The following is a 20,591-nucleotide window of genomic DNA, read 5'->3' as shown; positions in this document are numbered from 1 at the left end:
AGGTTTCCTGGAGCCCCTTTAGGCACTGGAGCTGCTCTAAGGTCTCCCCTTCAGGAGCCTTCTCTTCTCCAGGCTGCCCCAGCCCAGCTCTCTCAGCCTGGCTCCGGAGCGGAGGTGCATCTTCATGGCCTCCTCTGGACTCGCTCCAGCAGCCCCACTCTTGCTTCTCACTACAAATATACTCCACAGCCTTATCTGGTTTAAATGAACGCCAGCAGCAGCGCAGACAGTCAAGTGCAGATCAAGCCAAAGTTGTGCTTTCCTTTACTCCTGTTTACACTACATTATATGCAAGGGAATTATTCTAATGTTGCTTGACATAAACTTTGACCTGGGAGCAAATACTCAAGTTCCAGAACTGCTGCCGCATAGTGAGAGTCCTTCATATATACGGAGATGGGGAAAACACAACTCAAATTCCACTTTACAAGTCAGTAACTTCCAGAGACACTTTCGTCATGTGATAACAGCTTCTGGCTGAATTCCAGCTTCTACATTGCATTCACAGAGACCAAATAAAGGCTTAGCTAGAACTTCAAGTATGATTTACCTCTGAATTTTAGTGAGAACATGTGTATAATTTCGATAGGACTAGGAGATAGAAATAACAAAGCCTCTCATTCCATGTTTCGCTTAAAACTGTTACTAGGACTTAGAGCTGAATAGTTTCCACACTGAAAGCTATTTTCCCTTCATGCTTTCAAATTCTGCTTCTTGGCTGCATATGTTGTTCTTTGGGCAAGCAGTAATATTAAAATAATGCATTTTCTTCTGAAGGCAAACCTGACAAAACAGCCCCTTTGTCCAGTATCCAACAACCAGCATTATTTTGGATTCAATATTAGAAATTCCAGCAAGTCGGGTCTGCAGACTGACACAGAAACTGTTACAGGGCATCAGAGTCAGACCTTTGAGAGCACAAAGCACTGCTTAATAGATTTCTCCAGCTGTCTGCTCAGCAAAAACCCACATCCCAATCCTACACAAACACAGCAGAATGGCAAATCCAGTTACACATAAGGAAAAACCCACAAATTATTGGCTTTGGTGAGTCTAGGCAGTGGCTGAGCACTTCCAGCAATGTTCATTTCCCATGTAATGACCATATGCTAAAGAAAAAGCTTTATAACATGTCAATACTGTCACTTAAAGTTTAGATCTTTCAAGATTGTGGATAAAAACTATAGGAACATGACCAAATATTTCATTTTATAGCACACAATCAGGCAGATAACGGAAGGAAACTTAGAATCATTTCAATCTAGCCACTTACCCACAGAACTATACTTTATATACAGTTTATTTCACTAGAGATTTTAATTTTATACATAGTATAAAGGGGTATCCTGATATCACACATATAGTTATTTTACTGTATTGTTTAAGAACCAATTTTTTGTACAGAATACAGTATTAAGTACCATATTAATTAAAAGAAGTGATCTTTAAAAGAAACCTACATATAAATGGATGTTTATCATATGCACAGTGCAAGAATGGTTTTTAGAGCATTGTAATCACAACATGTGAGTCTAAAATACAACACTGTGATTTCAAACTAATTTATAAGGATGATGCCCTGTGTTGTAGACAAATCAATCTTGGTTTGTACCACCAAGCAGTGTTAAAATTGCAGACAAACAGCAGCAGCAGCTTATCATTACGATTTTAAAAGAGATCTTCCACAGTAACCCAAGTTTTAAAACCCACTGGTTTATCCCTACTTCTGATCGTGACAGTGTCCTAAAGAAACAGAAGAATGGCCCAGATTTCATTTGAAATTATCTGCTAACTAATGCTAAGGAAATTCTTTGTTACTTCCACACAGGAAACCTTTAAGGATGCTCGAAGAGGTCAAGATGGAGAGGTTTATGGGCAGGATTTTAGTAACGGAGTACAGGATTTCTCCTCTGCAAATAGGAAGAAAATACTGTAATATAAATCAGGTTGTGGTATTTACAGAAAACAATTGTGGAAAAGCAAGCATTCATCATGTAAACACGTCAGAAACGACTTCTTCATTTTCCCCTTTGCAGAGCGGGGCAGTGGATGAATATCAGCTAATAAGAAACAGATGTCTTCCTCAGAAGAACCACTTCACCATCACAGAATATATGTGGTAGTTGTTGAGAATTGCTAACATGTTTTCTCCCTTCCCTCCCCCCAAAGTTTCCAGTTCAATAAATAGTAGAAAAATAATCCTTTACTTAAAAATCTTGAGATGCATTGTCCCAGGTTCCATACAGCAATCGGAGCAGTGACCTTCCGACGTGCGAAACGAACTGCAGAGAAACCAACAGCCTTCCCCCCCCCCGTGCCTCTATCTGGCACTTCTTTAGTCTTCAGCTGCACAGATTCCTGCTCTTCCAGTTAAGGAAACCAAATCATCTCTGGCTCTTCCACGCTCTCTCCTCTTGGCTCAGCATAACAGGGCTTCCAAAGCTTCAGCTGCTGTATAAACTCGCGTCCCTGTTTCTGGAGGTCTGACGTTCCTCCTGCTCCATTTTATTAAATGTTATGGCAGGTCCATCCATCAAACCCATTTTCCTTCCGTTCCAGAGCCAACCTTACATTTATAAAAATGTAAAGCTTTTATTCCTAACAGTTTAGTCGGGAAGTCAGTTAAATCATTCCTGGTGAAAAGCACAGAAACAGAACTGCCCGTTGGCTGCATGGATCATGGTTCAGGAGTTAATGTTCCTTTCCTTGTTGTTCATTAGCATTCTGCATCCACAGTGTGTACCGTGACTGCAGCCTGTAAGTGGTGGCTGTGGTGGAGAGTTGGGTGGTGCAACCGGTAGTGGTGAAACTTGTGACTCAACAGGGCAGCTGTTTGAGGTGGGGTGTCCAGGTCCAAGTCTTCGTCGTGGTTTCCAACATCAACACCAGCCGACAGTGGGTCATTATTGCATGGAGGGTTTTCACTGTCCTCCTGAGGGCTCATCGTGCTGTAGCCTAGAAAATAAATCAGCGGGACTAAGAATTTAAAGCAAGAATAAAAGGTCAATATTTTACCCAGAGAAGCTGTGGCTGCCCCATCCCTGGCAGTGTTCAAGGCCAGGTTGGACACAGGGGCTTGGAGCAACCTGCTCTAGTGGAAGGTGTCCCTGGCAGGGGGTTGGAACTGGAAGAGCTTTTAGATCCCTTCAAACCCAAACCAGTCTGGTATCCTGTGATATTCCACAGTGCTGACTGCTGCACCCCTCAGGGCATCAGACACAATCAGTGCTTTATAGAGAATAAAACAATGTTTTTAATTAACAGAAGAAGAAACAAACAAAGCCATCCTCTCTCCTCTAAGTTCCTAATGGATCCCTTTCCCTGGCACCATTATAAACTTTGGGGACCTATGGTCTGTACCACCCCAAACAGTAACAAACCACCACATGTTCTACAGTTTGTTGTGGTAGAAATACTAGTACTGACTCTAAAAACAAACCAGACTTTTTTGAGGGATGGTATCTTTTAAGATACTAATCAGATCTCTACAAATAGACAAGAAATAAGTGTGATCCACCTCTGGTACCTCTGTTCCTATTAAACAATGTCTTTCCTAGGAAGGTTCCCCAGCTCTTCTATCTGGAAGCAACAAAACTTCTTCACATCATCTTGCTGTATCATCACAGTATTATATCTTTAAAAGGAATAGAGCACTTTTCACCCGTGAGGGTCTATTTGCAAAACCCATGCACATGGTTTTAATGAGCTTTCCCGTTAGTTAAAGAAATCTACTGAATCCACATGGGAATGTTTCACACAGCAGGCCTGTTGAGCCAAACAGCCCAGACACTTCCAGCTGAGCACGTGTGCATGGTGCAGTCAACTCGAGGCTGTCCCTTGGCTAAAGTAGCTGCTACTGGAGTCTGAGTTAAAAACCCCCCAGATCAGCTGCCTGTAGGAGTACTGAGATGCTGCATTCACTGGGATATCCTCAGGAAATGATGTCACCAGCCAGCCATCTAACAGCTAACCCTCACAAGACGGGATCGTGCTCTCTCAGTGATGAAGCCATCTCCTAAGCAGGTCCCCTGGAGATTTCTGTCCCCTCCTTTTGAAGCAGATGCTAGGAGTTACTATGAGATTACTACGAGATGTGGATTTACCACTGAAACCACCTGTTACCACTCAAATCCAGCTGGCAGCACAAACAAAACCACCTCACTGTTTCTAAATGCAAAAACACAAACTAGAAATGAAAAAGATCTTGTTTTAATTCACAAAATAATCCTTCTCAGGAAACTTTGGCTATAGCTGAAAACCCACCAGTGCTTCTGAGCATCTCCGTCAGGTTTTCAGCTCGAGACACCTAAAAGAAGCGTGTTATAAATATCATGCTGAGGACCCAAAGCTGGTTCTCATTTCCCATGCTCTGAGTCATGGTTTCAAGCTGACAGAGACGAATTGGGGAAGACGACTCGGCAGCCCTTTGAAGAAGATGGAATTACAGAAACTAAAATTAGAAGGGCACATTTCAGGAATAGGTAGACAGTTCCCCGGCTGACCCTGACGTGCTGACTCCAAAGGTGGGAAGGATTTGCTAGGACTACAAGAAATGGAGGAAAAGGAACATGACTCTAACAAATCTGCCTCCGCACAGGTCATCTGGCCCCAAATCCGGGGTAATTCTTCCTAGACCAAGATTGTCTCTCAGACATCTGTTCATCCCCATTCCAAGGCTTTGGCCTTCAGATTTCCTGTCCCTCAGCAATTCCATTAGTGCAACCAGCATCTTAATAATTGAAGAGCTCTGCTGTAACATACCCACCCACAACATGCAGCTAAGAGCTGACATCTGTGGCAGACTGCCTTGTCCAACCCTCCTCTTAATTTATATTAAGCCTCCTGAGTCAGCAGCATTACACCCTTCTAACAGCTTTCCAGGTTTAAGGAGACTTAGTCTCAGGGCACAAGAGACACAGCAACACTCCCTGAACCTAAACAGGACTGAAGTGTGTGTGTGTGGCAAACACGCATGGCTGAACACCCTTCATTGCTATGCATGTACACAGTTCATGTTGATCATTGTCTGCTTAAAGGTGATGCAAGATGTTCTCTGTGGTGATGGCATGGACTGAATGTGCAACAGAAAGGCTAAGGAGGCACCTGACACATTAGTCTCTAAATCCACTCTTACTTCAACCCAGAAATTCAAGTGTCAGCACACATTGCTGGAGTACATGGAAGAGCAGCAGAGATGCTGATGTGCCTGCAAGTGATTTGCCTTCTCTCTTTAAGTATGAGAGTTCCATTATCCCAACTGAACATTTAGCTTGTTAGGGTTGGTGATGGAAAAAGAGCATGGTAGCTGCAGTGCCCTCTCTGTGGGTCTCAGTTCTGCTCTCCCAGTGAAGCTGCCTGAGCCCAAAATCAGACATGGGGAGCAGAGCATTGAGCTGCTGCTGTACAAAACCAGCACCCTCACCAGAAAGTATCATCTGCTAGAGGGTGTCAGAACTGTCCAACTGTGAAGCAATAAGGAGCAAAGGTTTTTGGTTTGGTTTTGGCAGCCTTATCTGCAACGTGCCAGACACCTGAAGGAAACCGAGTGAGCACAATCATTAACCTGAGGCCAGGGCAGTGGTTCAGCTCTTACCGTGGTCACTCTCCGTCCCCGACCGCCCCCAGTAGCGGCGCCTGCGTTCCGGGCTGTGGGCATGCCGCTCGATCACCGCTGCTATGAACCGGGTGTTGCTGACTGGGAGAGAGGAACCAACACAACTGGTTGTGAGGGGAGGGCTGTCACTGAATTGTATCAGTGGGATAATCAGCACAGGGGATAGGCTTTCTGCAAACTAATTCTTCTCAGATACTAGTTCATTTAAGAAGATTGTCAAGTGACAGGAGTAGGAGTAAAAAGAAGGTGTTTAAGTGTGGGATAGATCAAGATTCAGCCAAACCCATTCACCTCATCTGCTTGGATTAATAGAAGATAGAGCAGTACTGTGCCAACACTGAAGAATCTGTGGTGGCACTGAACGCCGACTTGGAGAAGCAGAGATGCAAGCCGTGAAACTCAGATATGCTTATTGTTCAGTCTGAGTGTTGACACAGTTTCATTTCAGCTCTTAGTGAGAGCCCAGAGACAGGGATCTGGTCTGTCTCTGGCCCTCTCCCACTTTAGGTGCACCACCTCATCTTACAGTACACCAGTACCACATTCGAAGTGCCGGTTTTACTGAGTGGTAAAGAAGTACAAGCATCCCAAATCAGTGCAAATAAGATTTACTGCCACATTTGTTAAATGTACATGCCAGGCTTGGCCTCTGCTTTCCAAGGCTGAACAAAGGTAGGAGTTTCTCTCTTCTACCATGACTGTAATTTTTAAGCTGATCAGAGCTATTTCTGGAAGTGGTCATGATGAAGGAGCATAAGGGGCAGACCTCCTTCACACATAATCAAATTAGTCTTTTAAAAGTTAAACCGGTAATTTTTCAGCATGAGACTAAAGGTGCACTGGAAGTTAAAGTTAGAACATCGTTCTGTCATTTTCTACTGCTAAAAGTGATTTGGTACTTACTGATTCCTCTGTCTTCGTGGCTGTCATCGTCTCTCTCGTCCCTATCATTTTCCAGGTTGGACATACGCACTGACATTTCTACACACCATTAAACACAGAAAAATGCAACTGTTAAAGAGAAAAATTTGGGATCATCTTACTAAGGGCTGTCACCCTGGTAGGACAGTGGAAGCACTTTGCGTGGCTGTGTGAGGAGATGCAGTCTGAGCTGGGTGTGCTCTTGTTCCAAGGCAGATGGGGCCAGGGATACAACCCACCTCCCCCTAAAAGGAGCGGGCTTTAAAAGCTCTGAGGAAAGCAAACTGATACAAAATAGAGCTGGGGTATAACCAAATAGAGAGGTCATCAGCCCTGATCACACTTCTCACCTCTGCATCTACGAGTATCCTTTCTCCCAAACACACTTTTGTCTCTCAAACATCAGTGGTTTTATCTATCTATGCGTTAATATTCCATCAACATCACATGGATCAGAGGCAGGAACACGAGTAAAAAACCCATGTCTTAAGGAGCCCAAGCAGAAAGAGTGTGAAAACTGTAACTCTCCCACAAGCTCCACTCTTGTGCAGAAATAAACATATGTCATTGGTGTGCTATGACAAGGGCCAGCAGGCTGGGAAGTTGGTTTATTGTGTTAGCTCTAGAAAAAGCCTAAGTTCAGCTTCCTGACGAGAACTGCATGTTAAGGTTTTCGGGTGGCAGCAGGGCTGGCGGCACCCAGGAGAGGGCAGCAATACACAGTGACCTGGATGTGACCAGGCTTTTGTAAGGGTTGGCAAAAGGGAAATAAAATGGGGTGAAACGCTGAAACAAAGCCATGGAAAGAGGTTTTGGATCTTTTTAGTTGGTTTTGTGTTGGGTTTTTTGTTTGTGTTTGGTTGGTTGGGTTTGGGTTTTGTTTTATAGTTGTTTTTTTAATTCCCACCCTCCTATTTCTGTCTCCAGATGTATCAGCTCACCCTGAGCAGCCAAAGGTGACATGTGCTGGTGACTCCTCCGATGTATCTGGTGGCGATACGCATACACTGCTAGGACAAGCACCATAATGCAGCCCATAATGCCTCCAGCCACCGGGCCGACTGGTGCACTCTTGATCATGTTCAGAGTGATCACCTCATCTCCTACATCAAAAGGGACAAAACAGGAGGGGAAAAAAAGCCATAAATGCTCTGCAGAAAGGTTTAAATGAACATCTGTGAAAATTATCCACTCATAGAATCCCAGACTGGTTTGTGTTGGAAGGGACCTTAAAGCTCGTCCAGTTCCAACCCCTGCCACAGGCAGGGACACCTTCCACTAGAGCAGGTTGCTCCAAGCCCCTGTGTCCAACCTGGCCTTGAACACTGCCAGGGATGGGGCAGCCACAGCTTCTCTGGGCACCCTGTGCCAGCGCCTCAGCACCCTCACAGGGAAGAGCTTCTGCCTCAGAGCTCATCTCAGTCTCCCCTCTGGCAGGTTAAAGCCATTTCCCCTTTCCTGTCCCTACAGGACCTTGTCCAAAGCCCCTCTCCCATTATATTTATATCCCATATATATATATTTTTTATATTATTATATGTATAGTATATATGTATTATATATACAGACATGTTATGAGAAGCATGCTCTGACACTGAAAGCACATGTTATTTAGCACAGTTAAATGCAGCACCTATTCAGAAAGGCAGAATTACCTATTGCTCCCAAGTCATCCACATAGGGGCTCTTGGCTCCCACAATGCCACCGAAGCATTCCTTCTGAGGGGCACAATAGGACTTATCCAGATGGGTCTTCCCATCGCTGTCTACCATACACCACTCACAGTCCAACACACCAAAGCAATCCCTGAAAATTAAGATCAAAAGAAGACTGTATTTACTTTCAAGTTCAACACTTTTTGTTTGGCATAGCTCAGTGTATTTTAGCATCACGAGGCAGAGGGAGGACAAATTATCCATAAACCCTCACATACATAATGTTTGGCCACCAAAACCTTGTCATTAAACTGCTCAAGTACCACCAGGGAAGTTATACAGGGAAGCTGCATCTTCAGCAGGCATTTCCCAAGTCTGTTTGCTCTGTTTTTTCCCTCCATCACACACGGCCTGAGCAAATCCTACTTGTAACCCCTCCAGCAAGACATTCCTCAGTGTGGTGAGGTCTGACTATGGTTCCACCCTTTTTCTGCAGTCCTTTGGAAGACAGAAGAAAGGATTTGGAAAGTCTGGTCAGAGCACGAGATGTTCCAGCAATCTCGGTTCCCTGGAGACTTCTTTCAGCTAGCAAAAAAAATAGCCCTCAAGCTTCTCTATGTAGTGCTGGAGTAGAACAGAGAAGCAAGAAGCTAGAAGTGGGCAGGGATCTACCATCTCTGATATGTTCCAAAGTCACCACTGCCAAAGTACTGTCTACATTCCATGAACACTTTAGCCCACACATATCTCCAGCAGGCAGACAAACATCACAGCACTATCCATTTTGCTAAAAAGGAAGAATTTGTTGTCCTTTTGACAGCAAATCTTCCACTTGCACAACCCTCAGTTCTCAGAGTCACAAAGTGTGATGGGAAAGCCATTTGGTTGCTGTTAATGGTGTCATGCAACTCAAACGGGAATACTGAGGTCTTCTGTTTCTGCACTGCAGCATAAGGTCATCACTGGTGTGTGCTATTAGATCTCATTCTGCCATCAGACCTTTTTATTTCTTTATAATGTGCAAGGAAGAGCTATTATCATTCAACTGTTTCAAGTACACAGTGTATTTTGAGGGATGGAGAAGGCCACTTTACCCGCTCTCTGTTTTCTGGTTGCACTGAGTGTTAATGCACTGTGGGAGAGCATCCTGCAGGCTGGGATCGATTGCTGTGAAAGTCATTGGCTCCTGATGAACTTCACAACTTGGATTCCTATAGCAGGGCAAAAAACAGAGCCTTCTATTATAGAAATAGTCAATGAAAACCATCATTTTTACCTATTAAGTGTCATCTGCTTGATTATACTAAAACTACTGCCTGTTCCATCCTGTATCACCTGTAAGTTAGTGCGAACAAAGAGGTAACTGTCACAAGCTGTGCATGAGGGAGGTTGGGTCTCACCTGCTCTCGGCGTTGGTGAGGTTGCCGGTACATTCATTCACCTCGAGAGGGCACTCGCACGGGCACTCACACTCGTTCTGCTCCATTCTTCAGGAAGAAAACACACAGAAAATGCATCAGGCATCGCACCATGGTGTGAACCCCGCGGTGAACAGCAGCTCACCGCGGAGAAGGCTGTTCAGTCACCTTTCTCCCTCTCACAGGAACACAGAGATTGCTCTGTTCTGCACTGGGGTTGAGGATAACGCAGTCGCAGAGCCTCCCTGGTCTGTTGTTACTCACTCCTCGACGTTTCAGCCGTGGACAAGTCTCAAATCTGTCCTTACTCCCCACAGCCAGCCCAGGAAGAGGAGAAGCTACAGCAAAGCAGGGTAGCCTGGCAGTGCTGGGTTAATGGTTGAATCAATCTTAAAGGTCTCTTCCAACCTAAACTATTCTATGATCCTTTTGCCAGTGCAACAAACATGTAATGATGCTGGTGTAGTCAAAACCTCCTGCAAGCACCAGGATCCCTCAACAGGAAAACTATATCAAGCCACAGAAAATTGTGGGTATTAATATGCTGAACAAAGGGCCTGATCCACAAAAAACTGCTCTGAGAAACTAAATCTGTTGTGGCATTTTAACATAGAATCATAGAATAGTTTGGGTTGGAAGGGACGTTCAAAGCTCATCTAGTCCAACCCCCTGCAATGTGCAGGGATATCTTCCACTAGACCAGGTTGCTCAGCACCACATCCAGCCTGGCTTTGAATGTCTCCAGGGATGGTGCATCCACCACCTCTCTGGGCAACCTGTGCCAGTGTTTTACCACCCTCGTTGTAAAGAATTTCTTCCTCACGTGTCAAGAACAAACTACCCTGTGTTTTAATACACTGACACTATGGCAAAGGACTAGAGGTGTGCTAAGTCACTGTGTCTCTTACCATCAATGGAGGTGAAGTAACTATTTCATTTTCACTTCAGTTTTGCCCTGCACTTTTTCATTTAGCTTATAAAATAAATGTGCTTTTTATAAACCTTGAACCAAGAAAGAGGGAAATAGAAAATGCCTGGAGCCTCGTTTCCCATCTCCTGCTCACCTGTGGCAGTTGAGGCAGAGCCTGTCTACCATGCTGCAGGCACAGAAGGCAAGTGAATCGCAGGTCTCATTGACGATTCCCACAAAGGCGTTGGTACCTGGGATTCGTGTCAGCCTGTACTTGGAGCAGTGACTGCCGTGCACTAGGTTTGTCAGGTCACCCTAGGGAAAACAACACAAGTAGTGTCAACAGCATAGCAAGAAACTCGTTGTTTTAGACTTTCCTCCTTCCAAGGAAACCCACAGAGCTGAGAGAACACAAACGTGCAGGAGTGCTGCCTTCACAAGTAAAATTGCCTTCACATAAACTTGCTTCTGAGCTACTGCTGGGTGGAAAGACTGTTGAAGGTAGAAAAAAATACTCTTGGCTTGTAACCTTATGAGGATCCCAACATGAGAAGGACATCCTCAACACAAGGACATGGAACTGTTGAAGGGCCACGAGGATGATCAGGGGCTGGAGCACCTCCCATATGAAGACAGGCTGAGAACATTGGGGCTGTTCAGCCTGGAGAAGAGAAGCTGTGTGGAGACCTCAGAGCAGCTTCCAGTGTCTGAAGGGGGCTACAAGGATGCTGGAGAGGGACTCTTCATCAGGGACTGTAGGAACAAGGGGGAATGGGTTTAAACTTAAATGGGACAAGGGGGACATGGGTTTAAACTTAAACAGGAGATTTAGGTTGGATATAAGGAAGAAATTCTTTACTGTGAGTGTGGTGAGGCAATGGACCCGGCTGTTCAAGTTGTAAATGTCCATCCCTCCATCCCTGGCAGTGTTCAAGGCCAGGTTGGACACAGGGGCTTGGAGCAACCTGCTCTAGTGGAAGGTGTCCCTGCCCGTGGCAGGGGGTTGGAGCTGGATGAGCTTTAAGGTCCCTTCCAATCCAAACCAGCCTGTGATTCCTCATGTACATTGCATCAGTAAATGTGTTTATTTGGACACCCAACTAAAAGGTGAATTCTTAGAGACATTTACTACCAATGTCACAGGAGGACATGACAATGGTCAGGGTTGGAAGCCAGAGGTCAGGTCAGAGGATCCAAAGCAAAAAAATCCCAACTACTGCTGGAAAGGCCTGACCTAAAGCCACGGAACTGCTCTTATTTTCATGATGCTGGATGAGCCTTTGCAGGCACCAACCGCAGCTGGCCAACGCTCACATCCATAATCCCTTGTATATCAACTGACTCCTCGTGCAAACACAGCCTGTGCAGTCCAGATCGCTGATGTTGTGTTTGGGGAGGGTGAATGGAGGCCAACCCACACGGCGGGCTGGCTTCCAGCCTCGTCTGCCCATCCTGGCAAGGCTTTCCAAAAGAAACCCAACCCAACCAAAGTACATTCAAAAGCAAAATGAAATAGAAAAACACACTCACCACTAAGCTGGTATTAAATTTATAAAACCGCTGAACTGTTCTGTCACTGAAGCTGTTGCAGAGGTTTTTCTTGACAAAGTTGGGGTGGTTCAGAATGTCATTTGCTACCAGAGGCTCCTAAGTGAAAAACATAGGATTTTATGCCTTTGAAATCAGACACAAGCAGCAGCTTCTCTACAGTTCTTACCACCTCAGAAAATGGTCAAGGTAGGAATAAACCCAGAGAAAAGGAGGCAGACCTTGTGTGTGATGTGCTGTTGCTCCACCGGTGCATGTCCCTTGGGATCGATGAGGGTTGGGTGAGCCACAAGGTACCCTCTGTCCTCCATGATAAAGCACCTGCCACAACAAAGCAAGCAGAGAGCTTCCCATTAGACCTCCTCAGGGAAATAAACATGATCTTAACTTTACATCTAGAGGAAGAATTTTTAAAGGCTTCATATTATTGAAATAACATTCCACAAATTCACTGCAAAATGTCTTTAACGAATATATTGGGTATTTCCCTGAAGCTTTTAAAACTGTTACTGTTACAGCAAGCCTGGACCATCAAGGACTTGAAAAGGGAAGGGATTAGAAACAGAAAGGAAAACTGGTCAGTGCATTGTCTTGTCTGATCAGGGAAGATCCAGGTATAACCAAGGCCAGGTTGGATGAGGCCTGGAGCAACCTGGAAGGTGTCCCTGCCCGTGGCAGGGGGTTGGCACTGGATGAGCTTTAAGTTCCCTTCCACCCCTGACCTATTCTAGGATTCTATGATTAATGCAGCATAATGAACTTGGAAAGCTTTGACAGTTTATTAATCTACTATGTTAGTAATTAAACAGATATTTCACACTCTCCTTTAATGACCTCCTGCTTTAGAATTCCATTTTAACAGGGAGATAAATCACTCCTGTTTCACCCCCAGCCTTCCCATCCCTTCCTCTCCCTTTTCACCTCATCCCATTAGTTCCCCATGTGATCTCAGGGAAATCATGTCGGATCTGTGCCCCTATCCTGAAACCAGTGTGCTGCAAGGATTTAATCCGTGCTGTTTTGGGCATCTCCCGTTTCCATAGCTGCAGACAGCTGCACTGGGGAAGGCAAGATCAAGAGAATCAGGGCTGCAGAAGGGGGACGGAGGAGGTTAATGTGACCACTCAATGCTCCCGAAGAGCCCAGCGGGGTGGCAGCCTCCTGCCTGGGGCCGGGCAACGCTTGAAAGTCTGTGATTCCCATGGCAGTCTGCTGTGTAAAGCTCTGCCTGCATAGAAACATGGAATGGTTTGGGTTGGAAGGGACCTTAAAGCTCATCCAGTTCCAACCCCCTGCCATCGGCTCATGGAGGGAGCAACCAGGTATAACTTATAGCAATCGGCTTCACTAGATGGGACTGTACACTTTAGGTATACAATGGAGTAGTGAAAACTTTCAGTTGGATTTTTTTACTGCCCCAAACTGGGTTTTGCATTAGAAATTCATGGAGCAATGTTGTGTTTTCTCTTTTTTCCTGAAAGATGCTATAGGAAATGGGAAGGAGTAGGCTTGTGATCACCAGAGTGAATCCAGAGAGAAAAAGTTTAGTAGAGATACATTAAAAACCCCCAGATGCCTGCCAGATAGTTAGAAGAGTTGTCTCTTACCTGTATGTATGTATAGAGAGGCTGTAAGCATTAGATCCAGCTTCTACATTAGAATGGTCTAACAAAACATTTAACGATATGCTTGAAATTCCTCATTTAGGGAATGAGGAAACAGAATAAAGCATCTGACCCCGTTGATTGTTAGCAGTTTTTAACTGGGGGGAAGGAATGCCAAACCAGAAATCCTCATTTTTTTTGGTAGACCATAAAAATATATTAAAAAATACCCAAACCAAACCAGAAAAGAATTGGAGGATGACAGAAAACCACTTCCTTTCCCAAATTTAAGGTTTAAAAGTAAACAAAGAAACAACAATGCCCAAATCATGTTATCAAGTTACTCCAGATCCAAACCAGAGTCTACCCCTGCCCCGCTCATGGCTAGAGAGGAACAGTTAAGTTCCACATAGGGTTAAATAAACTCAGACTACTTCTGCCTAGGGCTGTGCTACGTATTTGTGAGAAAAACATATCAAAAGTATATTTTAATAATCATAGTTAAAATAATTAGAGATAACACATCATCATTACATGCTCACAGTAACTAAATAGCAGAATGAAAACAAACAGAAGAGAATGGGAAGTGTGTTCATTTAATAAAGAACTGGGGGTTTTGCCCAGGATTTCAGTGATGTCTAAATATAGTTCTCTTCTGGTTTTGTCCTCCTGCAGCCTGACTGCTTGGCTGATGACAGTTTGAATGAAGTCCACATAACCTTTATGAGAAGAACAATCACAAGTTTTAGTGGATATCAGAGAACACACACTGAAAGGAACAGAATCCTAAAATAAGTGAAGTTGGGAAGTACCTCTGGGTCACCTGGTTGAAGAAAAAGAAAGGAAAATAAAACAGTTTTAGGTATTTCCTGCCTGGCAGGAGTTCCTTAGCTCACCTTATTTTGTTTCCTCCGTCTTGGTTACAAACTGGCAGCAGGTCCATGAGGACTTTGTAGAAGTATCGCAGGGTGAAGTCAATGCCCATCACTGCCACCGAATGTCCTGAAGACATCTGAGTGCTGCAGAGAGGAGAGGAAAAAAGGAAAAAGGCTTTCATGGCTCTATTAATAATTGATACTTTAATTACTCAGTTCCCTACTTGACTGGGGACTGGCTTCCTTCCATATAAACGACCAGCTCAAACCCACACCTCCACGCTGAAGCTCAGTTCACCCTGTTTGTGTTTAAATCATTGAATCCTTGAATGGCTGGAAGGGACTTTAAAGCTCATCCAGTTCCAACCCCTGCCACGGGCAGGGACACCTTCCACTAGAGCAGGTTGCTCCAAGCCCCTGTGTCCAACCTGGCCTTGAACACTGCCAGGGATGGGGCAGCCACAGCTTCTCTGAGCATCCCTGAGGATGCCTCACTGTCCTCACAGGGAAGAATGAAGATGTGAAGTGTGAAATGAAGAGCTGCAATAGCTGTAAATGGAAAGGATGGTCTCTTACAGTGTTCATTGTTTGCTGCAAGTCCTGAAGTCCCTCCACATAAATTGCACCTCATCCAACCAGCGTGTGGAGGAGCCAGCCCAGGCCTCAATCACATCCATGATATGACCCATCTCCCCATGGGCTGTTCTCCCTCCACTTTTCCATACACTCTACTACCTACACACATTTAATATTTAGCAACAGACATTAGGGTTAAAACTCCCTACCCACACAAGTGAATGCAGGATGCAGCTCCTGCATTTCTAGAACCTGAACCCCCATTGCCTCGGTGTGTTTATGTTCTTCACTGCTCCTCTTTGCTCAGACACCAGTGTCAGGACCTGAAAATGAAGCTGCCATAGACCTTTTGCTAAATCCCTAAAATCCCAAAGTGTAGGAGTGATTATGAATTCCAGCCAGAAAATAGAGGAAAACAGTATTTATTAGGGCAGGTTAAAAAGTGGTTCTGTGATGTGGTGGTGTGCAGGAGTCTGAGGCTGGACCAAATGATGAAGGAATCTCTATCACTTCTGTTTCTAACACCCAACATTTGCTTCCTGCGGCACTGGGATGGCACGGCCAGACTAAGTTATCTCTCATCCCTGAAGGAGGCAAGATGGTCAGCTCATCCTCAAATGGCCTGGTGTGTTATTGTGCTCCTACATGGGCCTTATATTGATGGCAAAGGAGACAATTTTGACTTGCTACTACTTAAAATTTACTCTTCTAAATAATTTTATCTCTGAAGCTGGGAACGAAAATGCTGAGAAAAAGAAGATACCGAATGGCACAGCTGGACTATACAAAGCAGAGGCTGTTGGCAACCTCTTATCATATAAAACCAACTCTGTTTACTGGACTGAAGCTGGTTGGCTTTTAAGGAGGTGCAGTGAAGAAGCAGACAAATCTCATTTCTAGGTTTATTAATATAGTTTTTAAAAACCTGCATTTCAACTTATTTTTCACATTACCCATTTCATGGAGAAGGAAGGGGAAAAGGGTGACAGTGAAGCAGCACGGATACATTTAACTGTATATGACAAGGCATCAAGCTACAAAGTTACTGCTCTGTCCTAACAGACAAAAAGCCATTAGGAACGCTGTAAATATATTGTGGCTTCATTTTTAAGCATTAAATCCTTCTGCTTTACTGATGCAAGCTGCATTAAGTAACTTCTTGCATAGATCTTCTATTCCCAGCCTCCAAAAGAGAAATAAGATGTACATAAGATGGGAATGAGAGGTAAGCTTCAGTTCCAGAGAAGCTAATATTGTTATTTAAACCCAGAGAACAGTTTCTAATGCGACTATGCCTCTTAACTCCCCTTATTCCTCCCCCAGCCCTCTTTTTTTCAGACTGAGACCTCTTTGGGGATTATAACCACATGTGACTATAAGCTTTAGAGGTCATATTTACACAGGAATCACACTCACATCTGCCAAACTTTGTTTAACCGCTCTTTAATCATGTTCTAATAACCCACATGAGCTTTAAGTTCTTAAAGCTAAGTAAACCATCTCTTACTAGATAAAAATCAGATTTCTGATTAATTGCACTTCTCTTCTTACAAAAGCGCTTCTTTCCCTTGAGTAAATTCCTCTGTGAGAAGCACCACGCAGGCGTTCGGCCTCATAATGCTCCTGGCAAAAGAGACAGGCAGATGTCCCGTGGTGGGAAATCCCAAACAAAGCCGAGATGTCTCTGAGCAGAGCAGAAAAGCAGTGACCTGGGCTCTGCTGGCTTTGTGATCTGTATTCACCAGCACGTTAGAAGTTACCCTTGTATTAGTGGGCAGAAGCCACATGGTCAGTGACAGTCTTGGAAGAGACTCCGTGTAAAAACCAAAATGAGTAACTGCTATTTCTGAAACAAGGGAGAGCTTATGAAAGGTTTAGTACATACTTCATAACCTGACTTCCTTTAAACATAGAATCACAGAATGGTTTGGGTTGGAAGGGACCTTAAAGCTCCTCCAGATCCAACCCCTGCCACGGGCAGGGACACCTTCCACTAGAGCAGGTTGCTCCAAGCCCCTGTGTCCAACCTGGCCTTGAACACTGCCAGGGATGGGGCAGCCACAGCTTCTCTGGGAAAAGTCTGTGCCAGCGCCTCAGCACCCTCACAGGGAAGAGCTTCTGCCTCAGAGCTCATCTCAATCTCCCCTCTGGCAGGTTAAAGCCATTCCCCTTGCTCTGTCCCTAGAGGCCCTTGTCCAAAGCCCCTCTCCAGGTTTCCTGGAGCCCCTTTAGGCACTGGAAGCTGCTCTAAGATTATACGGTTATATTACATGTCACCAAAAGCACTTTAAAACCAGGTTTGGGTTTCAGTTCTTGAACACATATGAGTCACCCAGTATTTTTCTCTCCCACCCAAAGCAAATCTTGATCATTGAGAGTATTCTTGCTTGGCATGAACCTCAAAACACCGCTTACCTGGACGAATGGACTGTGTGACTGATCGTAACGACATAGCCAGCCCCTCCAACGTCTAAGTAGGGACCAGTAAAGGTAATTAGCCCTGGGTTAGCCACTGCATGCAAGTACCTAAGGGAAGCCAAAAGAAATGATCATAGTTAGTGACAAATGATTACTTTAACCTTTAAGACAGTATCCTTGATCTTGCAGGAATAGAGACACTGAATTCTGCACACTGTGAACAATGTGCTACCAAATTGATGTTTCTTAATAGTAAACAGATACCTTAGCATGATTAGGACTCAGACTTCAACCAGACTAGCTCAATAAATGGTTCCTCGGTGCATCCAACTGCATTAAAAAGAACTCTATTTATTCTACACAGAATATGTTTAATGTAATTTTAGACATTTTTCCCCTAGAAGAACCTATGACTTAGTGCCAGTAGAGTCTCAAACTCAAAGTAAATGCTGGCAAAATTGATATGTTGCAAATGGAGAAGAAACGACATCCTATAAACAGAATTCAGGCAAGAAAATTCAGAAATATGCCAGGAAGTGATTATAATCTCTTTTAAAACTTACTTTCAACACAAAATAAGCCACAAACATGCCATTTATCTTCTTACTGTAGTAAGAAATTTTATAAAACATTCTAAACACTTTTGCGTATGAAAAAGCTTTGCTTTTCTCTACCCCGTATACTAACCTATGAGTCTGCACTGGGCTGTGCAAGCAGCTCGACTGACTTCTACTTTATTTCTAGTGTTTTACTTGCATCTTCTTTAGACAATGCTACTGTCTGGCTTTATATAAAAACCAGGGCACCATCTCATGCTGCACATGGAGGCTTTTCCAAAATCATGGATTGAGAACATCGGTGAAATGTAAAAGCAAAAAAGAAATTCCACCCCAAACCAACCCCAAAACAATAATGAAAATAATATGGGAGCTTTTAAAATGGAGGCAAGGGATTGCAAAGTTACATTCAGTTAATTTACAGTATCACTGAATCCTAGAATGGTTTGGGTTGGAAGAGACCTTCAGTTCATCCAGTTCCAACCCCTGCCACGGGCAGGGACACCTTCCACTAGAGCAGGTTGCTCCAAGCCCCTGTGTCCAACCTGGCCTTGAACACTGCCAGGGATGGGGCAGCCACAGCTTCTCTGGGCACCCTGTGCCAGCGCCTCAGCACCCTCACAGGGAAGAAATTTTTCACTATGATATATATGAATATATATCATCTATATGAATGCACCCCATTTATCTCACTACCAAAGAAAGAGCAAAACTCCATCACCTTATGTGAAATAAAAAGGAAAAAAAACCTGAAGAAAACCTAACCAGTAGCCATGGTAATGGTATTTTCAGGGAAAACCTGTGTCAGAAGAAATACAGCGTGGCCAATGCCAGGAGCATTTCAAAGCCTTCCCTCTGTGCAGCCAGAGCCACTGGCTCATGCCTTTCCCAGCATCATGGTGTGGAAGTACCTGGCTGGCTCCTTTCAACAAAGCACACGTCAAAACACACTCCAGAGCACTCTCATGTCTCCAGCTCTCATTTGTAATGTATACAAATATTTTCCCCAATCAGATGCTACTGCATAATTAATAGTGCAGTCAAGCCAGCAAATTCCTGCTTTAAGTGAGCAAGGAAACCCGCTGTAAACAAACAGAACAGCTAAAATATTCACAACCAAAAAATGGCACAAGGATCTGAAAATGCTCCTGAATTGGCTAATCCTAAAGGGGATGCTCATTTTCTGAATATTTATAGTCCCATCTGCCATGGCAGGGATGTGAAACAGAAACTATCACTTAAAATAAAAAGGATTGAAATTAGAAACAAGGAAGGTTTTAACAAGCTGTATTTAAGCACCAAGGATGAAAACATTTCTAGTTAAGTAGTTTATTAGCTGGCCATGAACAAGCCCAGGCTATGAAATGGATACCAACTATTTCCCTTATTGCCCTTTGGGATTATCCAAAGCTTTGATAACGGGACCCTAAAAACTCACCATTGTCTCCTGGTGGGATCAAATGCTTTGTCCATGAGGGAACCGGGGTAAATTCGGAGCACCCCATTGGGGGTTGCTATGTAACGGCGCACAATGTAACTGTTGAGGATGCTGATTTCCATTTGTGTCATCCATTCATCTGTGACGTGACTGGTAGCCATTACTTCATTTCTGACAGAGAACTGCAAAACAAAGGCAGACCTGGCAGGGTTCCTCTAAGACTTGCAGGAAAGGATAATAAGCTGCTCGTGGGGTTTCCTAAAGAGCGATCGGAGATCATCTAAACTCAATTACTTGTTTCAAGTCTTCTCACACCAGACGGATCTGGCACATTCCAAGCAAAGGGAAAGCTTATTATAATGAAATAATGTTGTCGTTATCTCTGAGGCTTTTAGGGTTTGCCTTTTTACTTCGTGTAAATAGAAATACTGCTTGGCTTGCACACAAAATAGACATTTCTCATTTGTGTGCCTATGAAAACAAAGGTTTTTCTGCTAAGAATTTACTGCAGCTTTAGTTTTTCTAGTGTTTATTTCAATAGCTGCTTATCAACTTCCTTCCCCCCTCTCGGGGAGGAAGCTCTCTTCCTCTTCTCTCCACTCTTCTAGGCCTTGAAACCCATAGCAACCTCTCCAGGCATGGGAATAGCACTCCAAACCACCTCTCTATAACCCTATGAGCATCAGGAGACCAATGTTCCTTCTTGATGAAGGAGTGGGATGTGAGTAAACCATGTCCTCCAGCACCAGGACATACCTTCAGGCCAGGGTTGGCAATGAGGCGCGTGTTGTCGCTGAGGTACGCGGTGTAATGCTCCACCATCCGCTTCGTCTCGGGCTGGCTGAGGTGTTCGTAAGGAGAAGAGAAGCTGCCCGCAGAGAGCATTACTGTGGGGCTTTCTGAAAACAGCAAAATATGAGAAAGTTAAGGACAATTGATTGTACACACTGCATAGTAAACACATTGCACTACAAGGTATGTGACGTGGTGTCCTAGCCAAGGACACATGGAAGGAATTACACTGATGCACTGTTCACTCCTCTGCCTGTTCCTCCA

At 44.3% G+C, this 20,591-nt stretch overlaps 1 protein-coding gene across 2 annotated transcripts in view; it reads right to left on the bottom strand.

The window, feature by feature from the left end:
* Positions 1-1,284: 1,284 nt before the first annotated feature.
* Positions 1,285-20,591, bottom strand: part of CACHD1 (cache domain containing 1) — a 109,050-nt gene continuing 89,743 nt past the window's right edge. Inside the window, exons 14-27 of one of the 2 annotated variants that reach the window (XM_030495711.1) lie at positions 20,292-20,434; positions 19,536-19,717; positions 17,538-17,648; positions 14,568-14,690; positions 12,289-12,388; positions 12,050-12,166; positions 10,674-10,834; positions 9,592-9,678; positions 9,286-9,402; positions 8,191-8,342; positions 7,477-7,638; positions 6,518-6,595; positions 5,594-5,695; positions 1,285-2,955 (exon numbers count right to left, since the gene is read on the bottom strand). In XM_030495711.1, the coding sequence (XP_030351571.1) occupies positions 2,717-2,955; positions 5,594-5,695; positions 6,518-6,595; positions 7,477-7,638; positions 8,191-8,342; positions 9,286-9,402; positions 9,592-9,678; positions 10,674-10,834; positions 12,050-12,166; positions 12,289-12,388; positions 14,568-14,690; positions 17,538-17,648; positions 19,536-19,717; positions 20,292-20,434 (1,874 nt within the window). In that variant the 3' untranslated portion in view covers positions 1,285-2,716. Of the gene's footprint in view, positions 2,956-5,593; positions 5,696-6,517; positions 6,626-7,476; positions 7,639-8,190; positions 8,343-9,285; positions 9,403-9,591; positions 9,679-10,673; positions 10,835-12,049; positions 12,167-12,288; positions 12,389-14,567; positions 14,691-17,537; positions 17,649-19,535; positions 19,718-20,291; positions 20,435-20,591 lie in introns of those variants that run through there. The other variant, XM_030495712.1, reaches the window with a different exon arrangement.

Source organism: Strigops habroptila, chromosome 8 (assembly GCF_004027225.2).
Source record: "Strigops habroptila isolate Jane chromosome 8, bStrHab1.2.pri, whole genome shotgun sequence".
Taxonomy (NCBI): Eukaryota; Metazoa; Chordata; class Aves; order Psittaciformes; family Psittacidae; genus Strigops; species Strigops habroptila.
Note: the sequence above shows the minus strand (reverse complement) of the source record. Positions and strands in the feature narration are given on the sequence as shown.